The sequence below is a fragment of the Typopeltis vanoorti genome, chromosome 2, assembly GCF_054136105.1.
Source record: "Typopeltis vanoorti isolate ZY-2024b chromosome 2, IOZ_Tvanoo_1.0, whole genome shotgun sequence".
Classification (NCBI taxonomy): Eukaryota; Metazoa; Arthropoda; class Arachnida; order Uropygi; family Thelyphonidae; genus Typopeltis; species Typopeltis vanoorti.
In genome coordinates, this window is record NC_143550.1 from 42,140,527 (window position 1) to 42,165,891 (window position 25,365).

At 34.0% G+C, this 25,365-nt stretch overlaps 1 protein-coding gene across 3 annotated transcripts in view; it reads right to left on the reverse strand.

Annotated features, from left to right (window-relative positions):
- The window catches only part of LOC150108965 (uncharacterized), a 127,399-nt gene that overhangs the window by 49,111 nt on the left and 52,923 nt on the right, over positions 1-25,365 (reverse strand). For 2 of the 3 annotated variants that reach the window (XM_090411124.1, XM_090411116.1), the window contains exon 3: positions 466-5,566. In XM_090411124.1, the coding sequence (XP_090267250.1) occupies positions 4,964-5,557 (594 nt within the window). In that variant the 5' untranslated portion in view covers positions 5,558-5,566 and the 3' untranslated portion in view covers positions 466-4,963. Of the gene's footprint in view, positions 1-465; positions 5,567-25,365 lie in introns of those variants that run through there. The other variant, XR_016550131.1, reaches the window with a different exon arrangement.

Below are 25,365 nucleotides of genomic sequence, written 5' to 3' on the forward strand. Positions count from 1 at the left end.
TCTCATGCCATTGCTAACCACACTCTTACCTAACTTGAGGGAATGACTTCTTGTCCTTCCCTTCTAGTTAAATAGAACTATTTCCATTGTATTAATCCTATAAACTCCTTTACATAGCTTAAATGTTTATTATATTCTCCCTTTTCTGCTTCATTAATAGGAAAAGAGCTGACTTTTGCTGAACCAAATTCTGCTAGAGATGAGGTGTTATTGCCTTTCCAAAGCCAGGTAAAGATTCAAAACTTCTAGAAGTACCATCCAATACTCTCACCAAACTGCTTGTGCAAGATATTGGAAATATGGTTAACTCTCTGACTATCAACCAAATTTTGCAACTCACAAAATCAGAGAAATCTATCCTCATAAGGAGAATTCCATAGACCATTCACTATCTTGCTCACTCCTCTACCACTTCCTCACCCCCCCCCCCCAAGAAATCCAGGTGATCAGGCCTGAGCACAGTAATCCAGATGTGGCCATATTAAGATTTTATAAAGAGGAACAACAACTCCCTTATCTGCTTGTTAGTGTGTTCTTCAATGACCAAGTAATCATGTGAGCTACTCTAGCAATATGCCCTCTATTCCTTCAACTATCTACTACTATATGGTATACAGCTTGTAATCTTTTATCCTAAAATGCATAACTTTACACTTTTTCCACATTAAATTGACATATATTATGTTTTTCCCACACTGTCAGCCTATTTAAATCATCCTGCAACCTCACCTTTATTAACTATTACTCTACCCAACTTGGAATCATCAGCAAACAACTGAACATCTTCCTTCAGATTATTTCCTATATCATTTATGTACAAATTAAACAGCAATGGTCCAAGGACAGAGTCCTGTAGCACACTACTAGTCACTTGCATTCTCCTGGATTCCGCTCTTCCATAAACTAGTTTTTGGTATCTGTCCATTAGTAACCTTTTTATCCATAACAGTTTCATATCCATTCCCATTTGTTGTAGTTTGCATAACAAATAGTTCTATGTGGTATCTTGTCAAATTCCTTTGCAAAATCCAACAGTATGATTGTGTAGGCATTCCCTTTATCTCTGACTCAGCTGTACTTAAGTTTTTTTTTTTTTTAAATGTATAACTATTTAGCATTATCTCATGAGGTTGTTCAAGAAACCAGAGAAATATAAAGAATAAATAAAAGACTGCTGAGTGATTAATTACTACTTTTATATGACTACTGTTCTCTTCTTCTGTATGAAATTAGCTAATTTATGTCTTCATCTCTGACAGCATTTCAAGCCAGGTCTTTCCAAGCTATGAGCATTATTATTATTACTAAATGAGCTATGATGGCTCTTCAATATTTTGTGTTTAATTTTATTCTGCATTATAGTTTGATATTTCTCTCTACATATGAAGAAAATTACTCGGCATACAAATAGATGTTTTTTGTTTGGATAATAGAATTAATGAGTGTCAAAAGCATGATAGAAGTAGTCATGGGTTACAAGAAAGTGCTACTCCAGCAAGGTATCAAAAAAGTGTATATAGCATCAGAAAATCAGTTACCTAGAACAGTGGTCTGCAAAGTGTGGTACGCATACCCCCAGGGGGTACGTGAGTCGATAAGTGGGGGGGGGGGTAGTATGTCAAAAAAGTTTTATATTGATAGGAAAAAAATTAAAGAAAAAGAATATTACTTTTTTTCATCAATTAAACATATATCTAATATAGACAAAGACGTTATAAAGATCCTATAAACTTAAATTTGCGAGTAGCGCACATAATCATCCATGGCAAAGCTGTCATGCTTTTTTAAAACTAAGGAGCAAATCTCTTACTTCTTATCATTGCCATTGTAGAGTATCTTAGTGTTGACAAGCCCAACTAGAGAAGGAAAATTGCTTAGTTATCCTGCTATCTACAGATGACACCACAGTTGTAGTAATTATTTGACTATTAGTAGTAAGTTTAAGATTTTTTAGTATCTATTGTTTCTGTGCAATTCCGATGCCTTTTGTGCTTACTTTTACGTATCATATTAATTCACTAGAAATAGTGAATTAATATGATCAAAATTGCTTACATTTTTTAAAATGTGTTTGATATTATCAATAGCAAATGAATTATATTTAAATTTTACAAATTAACCCTCACAAAATGAATCAAAATGATTAAAAAAATTTCCTCCAAAGAAACCGCGAATTGAAGATAATTATGACAGTACTTCTACATTAGACGAACAAGGAAAAGATAGGATTGATTCCTCTATTCAAACAAGTTCGTTATCAGTCAAATTAAGTGATAAAAACATTAATCTGAAACTTAAACCTTGCCCAAGAAAGCTCGAAATTATCAAGAAAACTACTTGAAATGGGGATTTACATCGACGATAGTCAACAATGAACCTCCTACACATGTGTATTGTGTCATGAGACGCTATGTAATGGAAGTATGAAACCATCATTATTAGTAAGACACTTAAAAACTAAACATCCTGAACATGAACAAAAATCTTTACAATTCTTTGAACGATGTTTGAAGACATGTAATTCTCAATCCAACAACTTAAAAAAATTCACTAAAATTAATGATAAATATTTGGAGGCATTTCTTGAGGTTGCATTCTTAATTGCAAAAGACCAAAAGCCACACACCATTGGGAAAACACTTGTACTCCCAACCGCCATAAAAATGGTAGAAATAATCTATGGAAAAGAATATGCAGATAAACTAAAATGTATTCCCTTATCAGCAAATACTACTGGTAGATGTATAGAAATTATTGCAGATAATTTAAAGAAGCAATGTATTGCACTATCAGAAGCCAACAAACCAGAATTTCAAGAAATTATGAAAGAAATGCAAGGCCATTGTTCACATTAAATATTGTAATAAATATGTTTGTAAGGTGTTAATAATAAAAATAATGTGTAACAATATCTAGCGTTTTTAATTATTATAGGATGATACAAGGCATATTTCCTCTTTATAATACTTATTACAATAGATTTTTGCTCAATCAATTGGGGGTAAGCGCTATTTATTTTTTCTGTCTTGGGGGTACGTGATCAAAAAAGTCTGGAAGCCACTGACCTAGAACACTCCAAAAGTTTATAGATATTTTGTAATTTACTATATTTTAATTATGTATTTAAAATATCCTATTAAAATTACAATAATAAAAATTGCAATACCAAAAATTATGTAATCTTAAGCATGCTCACAGTACTAATGTACAAGTAGTGATACTTTTGTGTGATTCACACAAGAAAAAACTTACAGAATGGAAAATTCTCTATTTCACAATAAACCGAAGTAATCCAAATTAAAAAAAAAAAAAAAAAAAACATTCTGTTCACATTTAGAAATTTAGCACTTAACATGGAGTAATCTTTCACATTAAATGTAAACTTTCAATGAGAACAAATTTAAATATTAATAAGTTCAGTATTAATAACAAACATAATAAACAGAAATGAAACACATAAATCAATTCACAATTTTTATACTCTGACAGATGCACTTATTTTGGCCACAATTTTAAACAGCTGTAAAGTATAAATGACTTCAATTGAAAAATCATGTATAACACAGCCAACTCTTAACATAGCACTAACTATGAGTTCTGGTTGAGACATTTCAATAGTTTGTTACATTGAGAGTACCTGTACATCAAGTACTGTTTGGAAAGGAATTCTATATTAAAAGTAAATGCTGTTTACTAGTGCAGTATCGCTAGAAAAACAAGTGCTAACTTTACAATTTGTTAAAAATAGTAATGTAATGAAATTTGTTTTAGCATTCTGCAAGATAATACATGAGAAAGGGATTTCCAGTATTTCATGTATTATAAATAACTTCTCCATAATGGATATTATGCACTGAATTTAAAGCTAATAATTCAGTCATAACTTCCTTATATTATATTTATTTTTGATATAACCACTCTAAAATTATATACAGTGTTTTTTTTTTTTTTTTTGGAATGGTATGGTATGCAATGGTACAGCATACCAGCACCTTTATTAACAGTGACACATGGTGATATTTTATTCACTTTCACTGCAGACAAAGAATGCATGCTGGCACTTATTTTACAAAGAAAGTACTAATATGTGTATGTATGTGTGTGTGCATGCGCTTGCACGTGCGAGCGCGTGCACACAAAAAATTATATATAGTCTACTAAATCAGTTCTTCCTAGAACTGATTTAATGGAATTAACTAAATAAGAGACCTTATTTATCCACTAAATACAGTGCAAGAGACATGAATTGCATTGCATAACAAAGCACGTAAAATAATAATCATTAATTGGAGACTAAACTGCAGTTAATAGAGAGCACCTATAAAATTTGATTTCATAATATCACAGCAAAAAGCATGTCAGCAAAACTAGCAGACTAGGTCAGGTCATTATATATATAAATATATAGATCATATACATTTTTTAACAGTGATATAATAATTATAATTTGCTCATCTTAATATACTGTATATATACACTGTGTACATGCATGAGAGATAGCAAGAGAGATACTATATTTTAAAACTATATGATGGGTTTCCAGATACAGAGAATATAACCACTGAATCAACTGATATATAGGTCAATTTATCAAATAATTTTGTGCAGTCGATTCTATTCATTGTATATAAATACTCAGTAAGCCTGTACATAATTATTGAATATTATGAACAATAATCGTGATAACTACAAAAGTTCTCTCCTTTCTTATATGAAACTTTAAAATAATGAGTAGTCATAAGAATATCCACTCAAGCAGATCTAATAATTCTAGCAGATCATGACATTCAACTTCTTAGAAAAACTTAATAAAACCAGAATAGCACTGTTAATTCTGTATACAATATAATAAAATATTATGATCACAATGACAATATAATACAATGTTAACACGATGTAACTTACCAAGCAAGTAAATTTCAAGCTTTTATCTCAACTGATTTGCTGTATACAAATCGATTTTTTAGTATACACCTTTAGGTGGGGCAGTAGGCAATGGTTGTGAAGCATAAGTAGATTGAGGTAGCATTCCTTGATCTGTACTTGATGGCATATTGGGAGGAGGTTGATAACATGGTGGAGGAGGGGCATACGTTTGAGGTGCATTATAATATGGAGGATACTGATTTAACGGAGCAGGCTGTGGGGGATATGGTCCAGGAGGAATAGTACCTGATACTAGAGGTTGGGCCTGCATCAGATTTTGTTGGGGCTGCTGTTGCTGCATTTCTTGTCTCATTTGCTTTCCTGTTCGATATGCAACTATACCAGTTATAAGAGCAAAAAACAATAAAACAGACCCAAAACTTAATAATACAGGACCAATAATTCTTCCTGGATCATTTCCAGCATTCTGTGTAAAGAATGGTGTATCGAAGGGTGGAGAAGGAGGCTTATAACTGATAGCCGTGACAATTGTACCAATCAAAAGAAGGCCAAAACTTGAAAAACATAAAAATACAATGCAAGGGAATGCAATGACAATACCACCCATTCTTGCTCCATAGCGATACATACCAAATCTTCGTTGGTATGGAAATGGAGAAGTCATATCCATCTTGATATCCTAGCAAAAAAATATTTAATTATATGAATAATTAAATAAAAAATAACAATTTTTATAACTAATGCAATACAAAATGAAACTAATATGAACTACCCAAAAACTAGAAATTTTAAAAGCACGACATTTCTTTAAAAACAAATAATCTACATTAAACAAAGACAATGAACGATGCTATCACCACAAAATTAATCTGAGAAGACTAAGGATTTAATATTTGCTTACTGTGATACAGGATATCACACTGAGCATATATTATTTGATATCTCATTCTAGAAAATTTTTAAGTATTAATACTATTATTACTTGGAGAAATTTTTTTTAATAGCTTAAGCTATTAAAAAAATTACTTTATCTGATAATGCAAAGTTGGGCAGATGTGTATGTGTGTGTGTGTGTGTGTGTACACATGTACAAGTGCTTCTTAAAAACAGCAAATTTTAAATGCTTTGAATTTTGTTTGAGGCAGCTGCTCATTGTTTTTGCAATAACGAGAAGAAAAAAAAAAATTTGTAAAATTCTGAAAAGATTTAGAGTTTATTTAGGGGTTATGACTGTTAGTTTTTAATACTGCTCCCAATAAAATTATGTAATTTTTTTATATTTATTTATTTAAAAAATTTTAGTGCCCAAAGTGTATTTTTAAAATTTTTCTTAATAATTTTTACCATTTATTTTTTTCAAATGAACATCAACTTTGGTCATAAGGGAAATGACCAAATGAAACTATTATTCATAAAAATCTATCCTCACACCCCTACTAACCCTCTCTAGCCAAGTGCTGAAACATTTCCCCTGCATCAATCCTATAAACCCTTTAATTTAAATGATTCTATCATATCCCCTCTTTTTCCCCTATCAACCAACTTCTGCAATCTACACATCCTCTATCCTCATCTCATAGAGAATATTCTACAGACCACTCACCATCTTGGTCACTTGCCTTTGAATCTTCTCCACTGCTTCCTCATCCCCAATAAATCCAAAAATGGGTTTCTTGGGGATGAGGAAGACCTGAGCCAGTAATCTAGGTATAAATGTATCAAGGTCTTATAAAGAGGAATAACTTCCTTGTCTCTACTTGTTAATGTGTTCTTCAATAGCCAAGTAATCTTATAGACTACTTTAGCAATATGTCCTCTAAACTTTAACTCTGTCTACCACCACCTATAAATCTCTAGCTTCATCTATTTGCTGGAGTGCAGTGCCATCAATGTAGTACAGTTTGTAATCTATTTATCCCAAAATGCATAACTTTACATTTCTCAACATTAAACTGACACCCATTATTATTTGCCCATACTGACAGTCTATTTAAATCATTTTGCAAGTTCTCCACATCACCTTAATTATTACTCTACCTAATTTTGCATCATCAGCAAACAACTGAATATTTCCTATATTCAATTTATGTACAAATTATATAGTAGTAATTTTAGTACTGAACCTTGCGGCACACTACTACTAACCAACTTTTGCCTGGATTCTGTTCCTCTGTATACCACTTTTTGATATGTCCAGCAGCCACCCTCTTATCTACCAAACCAGCATCATATCCATCCCTATTTGTTCTAATTTGCATAACAGTTCTATGTGGTATTCTGTCAAATAACTTTGAAAAATACAGCAGAATCACTGTGTAGCCATTTCCTTTATCCAACTCAGTTGTTACTCTATTATAAAAAGCAAATTACTAAGGCATGACCTACCCTTCATATATAATGTAGAAAAGAAAGTGGGTAGGCAAGAGAACACTGCCATGAAGATAGTCCAGCACTGGTGGTTAAACTAGAAAGAGAAGCCATCTACCAAGACAAATACTGATTGTCTATAATATATGGCTTAAACTTCAATCTCCTTCCCATTCAAGTGGAGTGAGGTTAACCTGGTGAATTTTAATGCCACCAATATGCAATCCTGTTTCATTTTCTGGAAGAAACACCATGCTTACTTTCCCTCACTTTTGACAATATTATGCTCAAACAGGATCAGCGCTTTCTTGTTGACATATCTAGCCTACCCTGACACAAAACACTTAAGGCTCAAAATTGTTATGCGACTTCAATTCATGAAAGGTTGAAAGCCTTTTGTGAACTGAAGTACTAGCCCACTCACAGTACTAATTTAGTCAAGATTTTTTTTTTCACGCAGACTGAACCATGCTCCAAAACCAAACACTGAACTTTTCAAGCCATTTTGGGTCTCCAAAAAGCAGGATGGTGGTCTTGCACTGGGCATGAAATTCATCTCCCACCTAAAGACAAACATTGATATCTAGGGTGGAATTTGAACCTACAACCTGTTAGTTGCAGAGCAGATACATTAACCAAACTGGTAAATCAACCTGCTGTTCTCACATTTGAGGTAGTGTACCTAAGATCTCTCTCTCTCTCTCAATCTGACCTTCTTGCTTGACTGTATTCAGTGCTATTTGCTTAATTGATGATCCATCCCTCACTAATTGCATTATGTCTTTTTCTACAAGTATTTCCATGGATGCTTCTTCACTGAACTGGCAACTACTATTCCTCCACTTTCCTATCATCTTGTAAAAACATGACCAGCTGTTGGTCTTTTCAAACTCCTTGATTCCCCAAAACCTCTACTCTTTGGAACAATCTTCCAAATGCAAATTATGCATTTGCAATTTGGCTTTCTGTAAAGGGTAGCAGGTCTGGTCTGGATGCCTGTACATAATAATGATATGTCATTAATGTTGGTAAAGTTTTTTTTTTTTTTAAAGGGATTCTAAGGATGTGGCTATGTATACTGCTGAATCTGAATAGATCGTGTGAGTGAAGTTGCCAGTTCAAAGTGTAAGGTTTTAAAATTTGTAAAGCAAAGATGGAACAGAGTATACAACTGGTGGAGATATCTTGCAAGAGGTGGAGAGGATAACAAATCTAAGGTAAGAGTGGACAAGGTCCTAAAATTTAGGGGATACACTGCTAAAACTGTGAGAAATCCCAGTCTATGATTATGGCAATAATGTAAAGGACATGCAGAAGTAAGGAATTACAGTTCCCTCGTACAAGGCCTTAATCAGGCTGTATATGAATTACTATATAGATGTGGTCACTTTGTTTTCAAAGGAATGTCTTGGAAAGTCCAGAGACAACTGACTAATTTAGTTTTTTGGTCTCTGGAATGATGGGTATGAAGAGATAGCGAGGAAATGCAATTTGCAGAGTTTTTTTGGATAGCAGGAGGAGGGAGAAATATGATGGAGACAATCTGGTATGGGTTATTACCAGAATGTGAAAGAAATTTTTCAGAGAAGGGAAGGAACAGGGATAGAACAAGAGGCTATTTCTGGAAGCTGTATACAGAGGTGTGAGCAAGGGAAGACAGGAGCAGGTTTTCTGTGAGGAGAGTGATCAGTGAGTGGAATGTATTGCCTGATATCATAGTGAGTGCAGAAACAGTGAATAAATAAGAATAGCTTAATGAAAACTATGTATCGCATATAAATAAATATGCATATAACTATGAAGACCTGATAATCTGTATAGATTAATGTAATTATATGCACAATTTAACTTCTTTGGATAATGATCTGTAACGACTGTATTAAATTGTATTAGATTCAACTATGTTCTTTCCTTGCAATTATATTAAAAATTATTTAAAAAATTAAGTTGATACCAATTTTTTCACTAATTTTTGATGCTAATTTTAGAATCCATATTTGGGGGCAATTATTTTTTATAATTGCCATCAAAGCAAAGACCAGATTGATAATATTCTCACTTAAAAATATAGGTTTGAATTCAGTAAATCAAACATGTGGATTCCCTTCATGAATTTCATTCAGTGAGTGAAAAAAACATTCAATCTGTATATGTAGATATGCTGTTTAAACAAACATAAAATTTATTTTATATATATTTTTAGTAGGTTTCAAATTGCTTGGGAGTCGAACAGAATTTTCAAAATTAGCTTGCAGGGTACATATACAGTCTATTGTTACACCTGATATCTTAAGAATGTAGAATTCTCAGCTATCATGGTGTAACATAAAGAATAAATAAATTAAAAACCCTGCATAAAAGATAATAGATGAATTATTTAAAAGAAAAGGAAATTCTTGCATCCAATAAAATATATAAAAAATAAAGGTGTTTGTTAAACTAACTAACTGTAAAAAGAAAGAATATATTAATGTTGTAATATGATATAAAAGAGAAAATTTAACTAAATAAGACAGAAAAGGATTAGTCATAAGAGATGGTATGTGAGAGGCTAGAGATTAAAATATTAAGTAAATTCATAGAGAAATTTTGGAAAGGGGATTAAGTTAGAGGCTAGCAAAAGAAAAACAACAGACTATCGCTCAGGGCAGATTCCCGGATTGAGACATCGTTACGGGCTCGCCAACCAAAGGACGTTTGGCAGAAAAACGCCACCCTAATTGGTCGGTAAAGTAAAATCAAGTAGGGGCGGAGAAAAGAAGTTAAAGAGGGTGCCGTTAGGAGAGCAGGTATAAAAGGGTTGGAAACCCTCCCCCAAGAAGCTTTTTGGCTTTTGGACTCTAAGGCTTTTAGACTTTTTTGTTTTTTGGTTCTGTTCCAGGAGAGTTCTTCGCGAGCTCCTTCGTATGAGTTTCACGGTGTTTTCCTCAGTGGTGAGATTGGAGTTATATCTCCGTCGTCACAACACGGAAACAAAAGTGAGCAGAATTTCGGTTCCGTATTTCCTATGTAAGAAGCGAAGAATTCCATATAGTCGAGGAAAAGAAAGCATATTCTTTGTGTTTCAACTTCAGTGACAACCACGAAAAAGGGAAAGCTGTAAAGAAATTGATATCCACGTCGTGAGTTGCACAGCTGTTATTTATGCGATTCAAAGTGTGCCCTGAATAACGAAAGGTAAAGACCGCGTAAGCATAGTTCAATTCCAAAAGGAACATAGGAGAAGCATATTATTGGAGAGGTTATACCAGGATACTTCAATCAGAAAAAGATAGAGGCCCATATGGAAAACTCAAGAAAGAAAGGTACTGTAAATTATATCTCGTGTTAACTAAGATTCGTCTGTACTAGTTATCATTATCCTAATACTGAACTGTTGAAGTGACTAAGAAAACAATACTAGGACTTTAGTATCTGACAGAATATATTGAAAGTAAGCTGGCTAGTGTTAACGTTATATGAGTAATTACGTGTCCTAAGAATTTTGCATGTCCATCGTAATGTATAGAAAATTATAGATGTCATAATTATGAGTTAGTGTAGTAAAAGGTTTAGTTAATCTACCTAAGTTCGGATAGTTAAACGGTGTGAATTTGTTATGGCGGCATGATCGTGATACCCATTATAGGATCATAGCCTAATTACTTGCAATTAGCTAATGTTAGTTTGTAAATATTTAGTATAGCATTGAATTGAGTAATAACTAAAATTTGAATTGTACCATGTTAAGGAATTTAATAAACCTTTTGTCCAATGATAAAACAGTTGTCTGAAATTGCAGTCCAATGCACCACTTGAAAAATTACGAACCTAATCACGCGGGAAATTAATGTGTTAAGAAATGAGATAAAGTGTCATGACTGCAACATAGTTACACTTTCTGACATATTTTAGTTCTTTCTCCTTGTTTTTGCATATAATATCTTAAACTAAATATTCCAAAAGGTGCAGCATAATACAAATATTAGGGATACTAAGGGGAGAAATAACTTAGATATTAGAAAAAATTTTGGTGATATCTCAAGCAGAGATAATAGTAGAACATAGATAAGCGGAAATTATTAGATAGAATAAAAATCATAAATTGGGACACAACACTATACATCCATGAAATAAGACTTGGAGACAATGATTACTACTTACTCTTTTACAGCAAACCAAATGCACAAATAAAATATTCTCGTTCGTAAAGAGAAAATGTTTCTTATTCCACTAAGAATGCAGTACACCTATTGGCATATGTAATGATCCAATCCAAGATGAAACTGACAGATAAGCATGATCAAGTAATAAAGTGTAAACATCACAAATAGCAATCAGATTGCTGGTGTGACTTCAATATTAGAAGTACATACCACAATATATATATATGTGAAAAGAAAATTTTATTTCATAATGATTTTATGTTATTTTCGACCATCTGAACATAAGAAAATTGACAAACTGGTTTTTATATTGGAAGAAGGATTTTAATTGATACTAAGTAAAAAATACTGACACATTTCACCAACTTAGCCATTTGGCTTCTTCAGGGTGAATAAAAGAGATACAAAACAACTTAAACACTTAAATTGTTCATGAAAGAATGAACCAAATATAATTGTATTTTTTTTACAAAAAACACGTACATTAAACGTACGGAGCGTGTATGATGTCAACTGTTGTTATGCAGGAATGTTCTGTAATTAGCAAGGAAATTTAACTCTGGCATACTTAATGATCTTATGAGGGTCTTCCAAATATCAGCTAGAATTAATCCTCGGTTTCTATTGAGGTTGTGTTTAGAATGGATGACTGTTATGGCTTCTTTTATGTATCCAGAATGGAAATCTTCCTCTATATAGGGCATGGAGCTTTTGTCCCATTCAATGGTATGGTTTGTCTTCGAGAAATGAAGGGTTAACCCAAAACTGTCTTCTCTGTTATTGTTTACAATCTATGTTGTCTACTTGTTCTTTTTTTCTAATTTCCAAACTTCCTGAGGTCTCATCATTAATCTACATGAACAGGGGATGTTATAGACACCGGCATATTTGAAGAAGGCATGACTGTCTTTCGGAGATCTTAAAAAATGGCAGGTAGTCTTTAAAGATTTAAAAGTCACTTGTATTTCATGTGACTTAAAGAGCATAGCAATCTTTTTAGAAACTGTCCCAGCATAAGGAATGGTGATGGTGGATTTATAACGTATTTCCTCAGATTGTTGTTGTGGGGGGGTCACAGAAAAGTATCTTATGCAGCATCGCCATTCCTTATGCTGGGAGAGTTTCTAAAAAGATTGCTACATTCCTCAAGCCACATGACATATGAGCGATTTTCAAACCTTTAAAGACTATCCACTATTTTTTAAGATCTCTGAAAAACAGTCATGCCTTCTTCAAATATGCCGGTGTCTATAACATCCCCTGTTCATGCAGATTAAATTATATTGGTCAGACCTCAAGAAGTTTGGGAAATTAGAAAAAAAGAACACATAGGAGATGTAAACAATAACAGAGAAGACAATTCTGGGTTAGCCCTTCATTTCTCAAGGACAAACCATACCATCGAATGGGACAAAAGCTCCATGCCCTGTTTAGAGGAAGATTTCTGTCCCTGATACATAAAAGAAGCCATAACAGTCATCCGTTCTAAACACAACTTCAATAGAAACCAAGGATTAATTCTAGCTGATATTTGGAAGACCCTCATAAGATCATTAAGCATGCCAGAGTTAAATTTCGTGGCTAATTACAGAACATTCCTGCATAACAATAGTTGACATTATATACGCTCCATGCGTTTGATGTATGCGTTCTTCTGTATTTGTAAAAAAATTGAATGAAAAAAATTTGTAAAAAGAATGAACTGAAAATACAATTTTCAGTTCATTCTTTCATGAACAGTTTAAGTTGTTTTTGTATTTCTTTTATTCACCCTGAAGAAGCCAAACAGCTAAGTTGGCGAAACGTGTCAGTATTTCTTACTTAGTATCAATTAAAATCCTTCGGCCAATATAAAACTTAGTTTGTGTCAATTTTTCTTAAAATTTTATTTCATTTTTTTTTTTTCTTGTTGTTATGTGAAAGAAAAATTATAATACATGAGTGAAATGAACTGCAAATTATCATACTTGGGAAACCATCAAAGGTTATGGGATAGTAAAACTATCCATGCTAGTAAGAATAACAGTCTGATCTATTACAGGATGGCAATTTCTGGAGCCACACATCCCTGTCCATTACCTACTCAATTTTTTTTCAACACAATCTTGAAGATTAAGTTTAGGGAAAAAAAGGCCTTTTTTTATGATTAGAACAGCCATATGTGTAGCCATAAGTTTCAATTGCATTCATCAAAGTCTTATTTTGTAAAAATTAAAAACTATTATATATATATATATATATATATAGAGAGAGAGAGAGAGAGAGAGAGAGAGAGAATTTTATTCAAAAACTCCCATATATATATATATAATCCAATGTTTTGTGAACATCACCAGGAAGACAGACCATTAACTACATTCAAACATCATGAGTCATAAATCATGTCTCTTTTGCAGCTAAAGTATATAAATACTCTATTACAGTTCAAAGGAACAATTGTAAAAAGTTATGTAAATAAAAGATAATTTAAAATAATTATGGACAATTAATAGTGATCACTTCTCAACACTTAGAGATTGGTATGCAGTCTGATCAGCTGAGGTTCAGATGATTTCATAGCATTTCACATTTCAAGGAAGATCAAATTTGAACTTGTTAGAATGAAGTCTTGTCTTGTTCCAAAGAGTGTCTATAGTGTAAGAATCAAGGCCAGATTTGTCCAATTCCAGAAATTGTAACATAGTCTTGATCAGGACCGGTTTTATCATCAGGCGAACCTAGGCAATCACCTAGGGGCGCTAAAATTTCTGGGTGCCTAGGGGCATCCCCAAGTCTTATAGAGACAATGTATAGGGGCACCTAAATTTTCTTTGCCTAGGGGTGTCAGATACTCTCAGACCAGCCCTGGTCTTGATGTTCTTCAATTCTAATCAAGGCAGAACACAGCCCGTCCAACCATGTTCATGCTATCTTTGCTATTTGCAAAATAACATGAGCAGGGTACTTGATAAACATCTGGTAAGGAAAGAGGTGGTAATGTATCCTTTGAAGATGCTAGGATGGAAGACAGGTTCCAAGCTGGTTTCAAGGAAGCATATAGACTGAATTTATGAAGAATCCATGTTATTTGTTTTGAGGTTCCTTTAAGGTAAGGTACTGAGATTCTTTTCAGATCAGACTGTAGTCTGCTAGAAAGATAATTATCAATAAATTTTTTGAATGATAGTTTTGTTATATCCATTACACATCAGATTGCTTTTAATTTTATTCATTTCATTTAAAAAAAATTAATCAGAAGAGCAGATTGTATGAGCTATATATACAAGACTTGATTACAATTGAAGAACATCAAGACTATATATTTTTGGAATCTGACTGGCCTTCCTTTTCATGCTATTGGCACTATGCACAGTTCTTTGGAACCAGACAAAATTCATTCCAGCAAGTTCAATTTGATCATCTGAACCTCAAATGGTCATCTAAGTTTTGGGAAGCGCCTACTATTAATTGTTCATAATTTTTTTAAATTATTTAAATTTTTTTTTTTTTTTATCTACACAAATTTTCAATTGTTCCTTTGAACTAATAGGGTAATGAGCTAGTATATGCACGATTTATGACTCATTAACTACATTCAAAACATGAATTGTAATAATGCCCTCCTTATTAGCATCCATATAACTTTGCATGAAATGTACTGTACTGTAGTTTTTGAATAAAATTCTATCTATTTTTTGTTAGATGTGTAAGCTGTGAGACTCATTTAAATATGTCTAGTACACATTAATGTGAATTTAATTTGAATTAGTGAAGTTGAACACTAATTGTCTGCTCTGGCTAGAAATGATTTTCATGCGAAAGCGTTTAGGTAGTATTATACTTTGTATAATTTTTAACGTCAGGAGAGTTGAAATCTTACTATTCACTAAAATATTGAACAAGAGCAAATCATTCTTCACTATACTGACAGAAGAGTTTTTTTATGGAGACTGTGGTGATCTTGTGTGAAAAAAAGCAAATTGGTGTTCTTTCCCTCTGAACATACCTTCAATTTGAATTAGTGAACTTTCTGTAAGTAATGAGAAGTGTGTTCATTTAGCCGTAATCTGTGTATTTTTTTTTTTTTAGGAGACAGCTTAATCTCACCAATGAACTTAAGCAGGTCACAATTACTTGCCAAAAACTATTCCAACTATATATGTAGTATACTCTTTGCTGTGGAAGAATGCAAACATGCTACTCTTGTGGTGCATTTCTTAACTCCCCTAACTAGCCATGACATCTATAAACATCCATCTAAATCTGGATACAATTCTGTAACACCCATTGAATAACATGGATAAGAAGTACAATTTGGTCTCACTACTTCATGCACATCACTGGTAGGGAGGTTAAAAGCATTTATGGTTGTTGTAAAGTAACTGTTTATTTTTCCTGTGCTAAACTGAAGAATATACTTATTAGCGCAATTTTGGCTAAAATTACAACAGACATTATATTCTTAAGAGAAAGCTGAATAAACCCAAAAACTATTTTACTGAGTTTGAGATTTTTTTGCACTGAGATTCTGTAATATCTAAAGTAACTTCCAATTTTAGAATAAGATTACACTGGTTTTTTTTTTTATGGACTAATGAATTTAATGATAAATTATACCAACAAGTTTCACCAACTGGGCTGTTTGGCTTCTTCAGGGCATACAAAACGGTAAAGACAAAGTTACTAGTACATAGAACAAACGTATAAAATATAACATAAATTAAAAAGACGTGTGACATCATATGCATGCAGCGTGTGTTTCATTAGTTATTGTTGTGTGTGCATGCTCTGCAGTTTGCAGCGAAATTAAATTCTGGCAAGATTAGCGATCTTATTGGGGTTTTCCATATGTCAGGCAGGATCATTCCTTGAGTGGTTCTCCATTCTGCTTTCAGAACAGAGAACCAATGTGGCTTCTTTGAAATTGCGACACTGGAAATCTTCTAGATAAGGCACGGAACTTCGTCCCCTTCAATGGTGTGGCTTGTGTTGAAGAAGTGAAGGGCTAATCTGGCAATATCTACTCTGTTGTTTTTAACATCCCCTACGTGTTCCTTTTTTTTCTTATTTCAAGACTTCTTGATGTGACCTATGTAGTTTAAACCACAAGAGCAAGGGATGTTGTATACTCCAGCATATTTGAAGAAGGCATTGCTGTCTTTTGGTCAGCTTAATATGCTTTTATCTTGATCGGTTTGAAAGTTACTCTAATTTCAAAAGGTTCTAAGAGTGTTGCAATCTTTTTCTGACACTGTTCTTGCATAAGGGATGGCAATTGAAGATTTATATCGAGTCTTGGTAGATTGTTGTTGTGTGGGGTTGCTATGAAGTATCTTTTTAATTAAATTTCTTGGATAGCAGTTGTTTACCAGAGTCTGTGATATATGTTAATTGATTCCAGAATGAGTTGATTCATTCTGGAGGTCTTTTTCTTCTGATATGATGCTGGTGGCTCTATTTTTGAGCATGTGTATGATGCTAAATTTGTGAGAAATGCGGTGAGTAGATGAGAAGTGAAGATAATGCCCAGTATGGGTTGGTTTACGGTAGACTTTAAGGTAGTTATGCCCATCTGCTTGTTTTTTTGATTAGGGTATCTAAAAATGGTAGTTGTCTATCCTTCTCCATTTCCAAGGTGAATTTGATTTTCTGATGGAAGGAATTTATCTTTGTTAGAAAGCAATCTAGCAATTTCAATGAAGCCACAGTGGTTCTCCATTATGAAAACAGCCTAAAGAGAAATCAAGGAATGATCCTGCCTGACATACAGAAAATCCTAATAAGATCGCCAAGTTTGCTGGAATTTTAATTTCACTGCAAACTATAGAGTGTGCACAGACAACAATAACTAATGACACGCTCCATGCATACGATGTCACGTGTCTTTTTAATTTATGTTATATTTTATACGTTTGTTCTATGTACTAGCAACTTTGAGTTGTCTTTACCGTTTTGTATGTCCTGAAGAAGCCAAACAGCCCAGTTGGTGAAACTTGTTGGCATAATTTATCATTAAATTCATTGGTCCATAAAACCAGTGTAATCTTATTCTAAAATTAAGTTGGTGGCCAAAAAATATACTCATAACTTCCAATTTGTCAACCTTATTGTCATGTCAGTCTCAATAATATCTTCACTTGGATGATAGACCCTTTACAAAACTCATCACTCAGAACTATTTTGTCTATTTCCATCACCTCCTTCCATAGCCATTCCTTTTACTTGCTACATGAAGATAGAATTTCAGGGGATATATCCTTTGGCCTGCTTTACTAAATTCTTCTCATCTCATTTTGGCCTCCTTATCATGCAGGTCACCTTTCTTACCAGTGCCAGGTACTGTTCATGAAACTGCTGACTACTCAACCATCTAACTCCTACCTGATTTTTTATTTGCTGACCTTAGCTATATAGTCTGATACTGATTCCTTCGGATAACCCCTTGAGAATTTACCATGCACCGATAATATCGTTCTCTTGCTGCCCAGCATGAATAAAGGCTGAAGACTGCCAACAACTGGAAGAAAAACGTGATAAAAAATATAGTGCAACAACCACAAAAGAGGAATTCTAGTGTGGAAATTAAAAACTTAATACAAGTTGGTCATATAGAGGGAATATGTATGACCCACTCTGTCAACAAACCCAAATTTCAGCCTCCCCAACCACTACTCATCTGAACTTTCCCAAATATATTCTCTTCAACTCCTTTTGGCTAAAGGATACATTTGCTCTGACTTAAAACTATGAAAGAGTGTATTCAACTTCGAATCTCCCGATCTACTCTGGCATGAAATCTCTCTGCCCCACTGACAAATTCATATGTTATCTATATTGCTCTCTCAATGCCACCAACCACTCTGAACTCAACTGCCTCTCCTTGAAAGAGGATGTCTTTCAGCCTAACTTTCCTTATAGTAAGGTTATCTTCCGCAGCAATTTTTACTGTACACAATACCAAATGGCTTTTGTACTTCAACTGCACAGACCAAGCAGGTAGAGATGTTGAGACATCTGCCATCATAAATGACCTTATGCAAATTGCTCACATGCCTGCCAGAGTACCAAATAACCACAATCACTCTAGACTGCTTCCTTACTAGTGATCCCTCCAAATATACTATAAAGGATGTATCTTCCTTAGGTAACTCAGATCACAACCTTGTGCATATCTCTTTCTCCATCGAACAACATCCATGCAGCCATTCTCAACTAAGAGTGGTCTGGCATTATAAGAACAAGTGGGATGACCTCTGAGATTTCCATGCCTCATTCTCATGATTGAAGTAGTGCTTTTTGCCTTCCAACTGAACCATATGCATTGAAAGTAAGTAATCCTCTCTGGAATGAAGCACATATTCCCCATTCCATGCTAAATTCCCACCCCTTAAATAAGCCTTAAGGCTGTACAATGAAGAACCAAGCATACCATAACTGGCTATCATCAAGACCCTGCCACCTTCTCTCACTGCTTACAACACCTAAAACAACTGCAAGAAAATCATCAATGCATCAAAAACTGATTTCAGAGCCAACAGCAGGAAACTTGCATCATGCCCAAATGGCAGCTGCACATTTTGGTGTCTGGCCACAACTTCTGCGCAATAATGCTCCCATCACTACTACACCCAGATGGGTCTATTGCATAGTCACTCACAGAGAAAGCCAATCTCCTGGGATCATACTTTTCCTCAAAATGTCTGCATAGATGATTTTGGTAAATGTCTCCCAACCATTCCAAACACCCGGCACTCAACACCTCTGACATTTCACCAGGAAGTGATCAGAAAAATCCCATCCAAATTAGATAAGTCCCCTGGCATTTCTCCTACTGTCCTGAAGATTTTTCACTGCAGGATTGACTTCTGTTCCATGTCACCTCTTCATGCTCTCTCTTACTCCACTGGCATCTATCCTACTGGAAATTAGCCCATATCAAATTATTCCCAAAAAGGAATGACAGATCTTTACTATCAAACTATCACCCAATCTCTTTCTTACTCACTCACTCACACACACCAATCCTCTCCAAAGTAATGCTAAGACCCATCAACACCGAACTCCCACGCTATCTTGAAAGTACTCAGCTAATAAATGACTGCCAGTATGGATTCTGCCAATGCCATTCAACAGTAGATCAGTTCACGTCACCCCTTCTGGATAAGCAGCATGGAAAATTCTGGCAAATTCCAAGTGGTTGCACTAGATATTTCCAAGAGGCTTTTGACCAGGTTTGGCACAAGGGCTTATTAAGTAAGTTTCCATCATTGTCTGTCCCATAACTTCTGCAACTGGGTTGCCAGTTTTCTCACATGATGGTGGATGGTTTATCATTGATTCATTTGCAATTGCTGTTCTCCTCTTCAACTCACCTCTATTATAACCTGGCAACAGACTCCCAATCTTTACTCTCTCTTCTATTTCACTTTTATCAAAAACTGTTTATATCTTCTTTCATACAATATTTTTCACCTTTGTTTTGGCAAGGCACTGGTGACTTCAATAAATTCTTTCACATTAGCTCTTTACATTGATATCATTAATTTTCACACTAGAAAAACAAGATTTAGTCATGCTATCATTTAAGTACTCATCATAGAATCACCATAATTTTTTTTTCCTCTTCCATTTTGTCATAAGTTCCTGCTTCTTTCCTTGCATCTCATTTCTTTGTTTTCTCAGCATTACCAATTGCCTGATTTCTGCAATCATGCATCTCATGCTTTGTTCTATGTTCTTAAACCATTGCACTTTAACAATACTGCCAACATGTTTTCTCAACTTTTATCTGTTCAAAATTACTCTATACTCTATCATCTTTCTTTCCACACAACTGGCACTCTCTCTTAAAACACTTCCTACATATTCACTCACCAGCCTCACTTTCCACAAATCGATACAGATATTGGCTATTCTTCCAGTATGTCCAAAGTGGTGATATGATATGCAGACTCCCTTTAAGCTATAAAAGTTAGCTATTCTTCTCTGCTCACTAAAACATTTTTTCCATCTTTTAGTAACTAGATGGAGAGGATCTCCTGCAAATTAACGCAATTTGACAAACTGGGAAAACAACCAATATCTATCTGGATGAACATGGAAACTACATCCATTATTTACACTATAGATGTTTGAGGTGGAACATCATGCTATAAAAAATCTTCAACTTTGTCTACCACCACCCCTAAATCCTTGACCACATCTATTTCCTGGAGCACAGTTCCATCAATGCAGTACACAGCTTGTAATCTGTGTATACTGCATTTCTCCACATTAAATTGACACCCATTATCTTTTGTACATACTGACAGCTTATTTAAAATCATCCTGCAAGCTTTCCAACATCTTGATACACTATTACTCTACCTAATTTTGCATCATTGGTCAATAACTGAATATTTCCTTTCAGGTTATTTTTTCCTATATCATTTATGTGCAAATTAAATAGTACTTGTCATAGTACTTAATCCTGTGGCACACCACTGATAACCAACTTTCACCTATATTCTGCTCCTCTGTATACCACATTTTCATATCTGTCACCGTCTTACTCACATAACCAATGTCTTATCCATCTCCATTTGTTCTAATTTGGCTAAGAGAGTTCCATGTGTTATTTTCTGTCAAATGCCCCTGCAAATTGAGCAGAATCATTATATAGTCATTTCCTTTATCCAACTCAGATGTCACTATTATAAAAAGTTAGTAAATTATTAAGGCATAACTGACCTTTCACAAAGTCATGTTGCCCTTTCAGAGTATCATATTCTTATCCACCCATTCCCGAATTCCCTTTTTGACCAACTTTTTCCAGTACTTTTACCACTATTCCTGAGATATTGATTTTAATTTTTCTAATCAGTCTAATTTTTCCTTGCATAAGGGAATAATTTTTCCCTCTTTCTGCTCTCTTGGAAAGACTTCCTGCCTTCAATGCTCGATTTCTTACAATCAAAATTTCCAAATAATGATATTCATTCTTGTTGATTTCAATGTCCATAAATTCTAATTGGCTTCCTTTTTCAAATTTCACTGACCAAGCTGAAAGAGAGACAAAGGTTTTTGCTATATGCAATGACTTAAAACATTTTATTCACTCATCTTTTTTTAGTTCTCCTTCTAGGTGCTCTGTTCAGATGACTGCTCCTCTTGGCAATTCTGACTATAATCTTATCCAACTTTCATCTCTGATGGAATGTCCTTCCTTTAGCCATTTACACCCTCTCATGCTCTGGCACTACAGCAATGCCAAGTGGGAGGATTTGCATGACTTTTGCTCCTGTTTTCCGTGGTAAGACTATTTTCATTCTTCAGATCCAGATACCTGTTGTGATTTCGTTATAGAAATAATCCATATTGGAATGGAAACATTCATTCCTCACACTGTTTAAATTCCCCAACCCATATCTAAACCAAGGTTCTCCAAAAAAGTATACCAAGGATGTCCAAGAAAAACAAACAGCCTTTTACAAACAACTAGCTTGGAGACCAAAACACAAGCTTCATTCATAGCCTACACAGCTGCCTGCACTACTTGTAAAACCACCATTAATAGAACAAAGTCCAGATTCAACAAGGATAAATGTAGAAAACTCACTGCTTGTGCCACTGGCAGTAATGCCTTCCATCTGTGCTTCCTCCTTTATCTCACCCTAATGGTAGCATTGTAACATCACCTAAAGACAAAGCTGATATTTTGGCTTTGTTCTTCTCTTCCAAATCCTGCACAGATGACTATGGCAAATTACCTCTTTCTTTGCATAGAACATTGCATCTCATGCTTCCTGTGACCTTCTGTCAGAAAGACAACAGAAGAATCTTTAATGACGTGGATATTACAAAAGGCAGCTGGTCCTGAATTCCATCCATTGCACTCAAGAGATGTGCTTGGAGACCAAAACACCAGCTTCATTCACAGCCTACACAGCTGCCACACCACTTGTAAAACCACCACCAAGAGCGCAAACTAACACCTGTTTTCTATTCACTAAACTGTACTAAGTTGGCATCCATCCTTCAGCATGAAGAAAGCTCACATAAAAAGGTCATAAATGTTTACCATCAAGCTGTCCACTTATTGCACTCACATAAGTTTTGTTCTAAAGTAATGGAACTTCAACACCTCGATCACTGTTATTTAATTAGTGACTACCTGTATCGGTTTTGCCACTCCAGATTCCCAGGAGATTGCCTAGTCTATGTTACTGTCATATTCCATGAAAGGTTTGGAGAAACCTGAGCCACTGCTTTTGACATCGTCAAAGCGTTTGATAGGGTCTGGTATCGAGTGCTTCTCAACAAGTTCCCACCACTTGGACTGCTTTCATCCTTGTGTAAATGGATTTGTGAATTTTCTTTCAGATCGATCCCTACATGTAATGGTGGATGGTGTTCTTTCCTCAGACTTTCCTGTCAATGCCAGTGTCTCTCAGGGCTCTCATTTCACCCACCCTCTTTTTGATTTATATAAATCACCTGCTCTCATTGACTGCAAATCCTATTCATAGTTTTGCTGATGACAGCACACTTCACTTGTCTTATTCATATGACAAGTCTTATAGTGCTCAAACATCTAAAGCTTTAAGATCATCTATAACAAGTGTCCTGAACACTGATCTCCACAGTATTCTTGATTGGGGTGAAAACAACCTAGTCAACTTCAATGCTTCCAAAACACAGATTTGCTTGTTTTGCCAGTAAAAAAATACCTCAGATACTTCTTTCAGTCAGTCAAAGAAATCAGTTTTCTTTGACTGACTCTTACTCCAAACCTTTCCTGGCACAATTATATCATTTCTATGACATCAACAACTTTCAAAAAACTTGCCATTCTTTACAGTCAAGACTGTAATTCTCTGACAAACAGTTACTTCTTCTTTTAATCCTTTTTTTATAGCCACGTCTGGCTATAGGTGTCTTCCAATTCTCTTCATCTGTTTCTATCCTGAGCTTGTTGGTGCCAAAGAGTTCCAATTGTTTTTCTTATATCATCTGACCATCTTTCAGCTCTTCCAGCTGATCTTTTACCTTCATATGGCCACCACTCCAGTACAACTTTTGTCCATCTATTATCCTTGAGTCTTGTAATGTCTCCTGCCCATTTCCATTTCTTTTGAAGTATATTTTCTCCAATATCTAAAAATTTTGTTTTGGCTCTTATTTCTTCATTTTATTTCTGAGTCTTATGTTTAGCAGACATCTTTCCATTATTCTTTTTTGCATTTCATCTATTATTTCCTTTTTGATTGGCCAGGCTTCTGCTCCATATGTCATAACAGCCAATATACATTGGTTGAACAGTCTGTTCTCAGGTTTTATTTTGCTGTTTAAAAATCTCTTCAATTTTCCAAAAGCTGACAATCCCATTCCTCTTCTTCTTTTCACTTCTTCTATGACTCCTTGCTCCTTCATTGTTAACAATTTTCATAACTATACATACTCATCTATTTCAATTTCTTTATTGTTTATCTTAATAACTTTGTGTCTTTCATCATATCCTTTTCGGTTTGTCATTGTTTTGGTTTTCTCCGAATTAATGTCTAATCCAATTTCTACTGATTTAGTTGCTAGATCTTCTATCATTTCTTTTAAATCTTTCATACTGTTTTTGCAATAATAAGAATATCATCAGCAAATCTTAGGTTTAATTTAATTAAGTAATTTAATTTAATTCCATTAATATTGACTCTTTTATTTGACCATTCTAAATCACTCCTTATATGTTCCAGTGTTAACGTGAAGGGTTTGGGAGAAATGGTGTCTTCTTGCCTTATTCCTTTATTTATTTGAAATTTTTTTTTGCTTATTTCATTAAGAATGATATTTGATGTAGTGCTTCCATAAATATTTTATTATGTCAATAAATTGTTTTTCAATGCCATAATCTCTAAGAGCTTCTATTATTGATGATATTTTTATGCAATTAAAAGCTTTTTTTAAATCTATAAAGGCCATGTGAAGATGAAGGTTGTATTCATTGCATTTTTTAATAATGCAAGCTCACTCATTGAATATGATCTATTGTACTGAAGTTCTTTCTGAAACCAGCTTGTTCAGAGGATTGTATTGAAATCAAATCTTGTTTATAATCTATTAGTTATAATTCTAGTGAAAAGCTTATAAATGTGAGATAACAAACTAATAGGTCTGTAGTTTTAATTTGCTTCCTTTTTTTATGCAGTAAAATGTTTGCATAATTCAATATTTGGGGTGTTTCTCCTTTTTGATGCATCTATTGAAGAGGCTTTTCAATTTGTTTTAGAATATCCCAACCTTCTTTAATCATCTCTATTATCAAACCATCCACTCCAGAAGCTTTTCATTTTTGTTTTTCATCTGTTGCAATGAGTTTTCAATTTCAAAGATTTCTAATGGAAGTATATCAGAGGTATTGTCATAATCTATTTTTTCTTTGATTCTGAAATTTTCTATCTTCACTTTTATACAGATTTTTTATACAGATTTTTTAATAATGCAAGCTCACTCATTGAATATGATCTATTGTACTGAAGTTCTTTCTGAAACCAGCTTGTTCAGAGGATTGTATTGAAATCAAATCTTGTTTATAATCTATTAGTTATAATTCTAGTGAAAAGCTTATAAATGTGAGATAACAAACTAATAGGTCTGTAGTTTTAATTTGCTTCCTTTTTTTATGCAGTAAAATGTTTGCATAATTCAATATTTGGGGTGTTTCTCCTTTTTGATGCATCTATTGAAGAGGCTTTTCAATTTGTTTTAGAATATCCCAACCTTCTTTAATCATCTCTATTATCAAACCATCCACTCCAGAAGCTTTTCATTTTTGTTTTTCATCTGTTGCAATGAGTTTTCAATTTCAAAGATTTCTAATGGAAGTATATCAGAGGTATTGTCATAATCTATTTTTTCTTTGATTCTGAAATTTTCTATCTTCACTTTTATACAGATTCATGTAGAAATTTTTTGCTTCTTCTGTGATTTCTTGTTTGCTAAATAATTTTCTTCC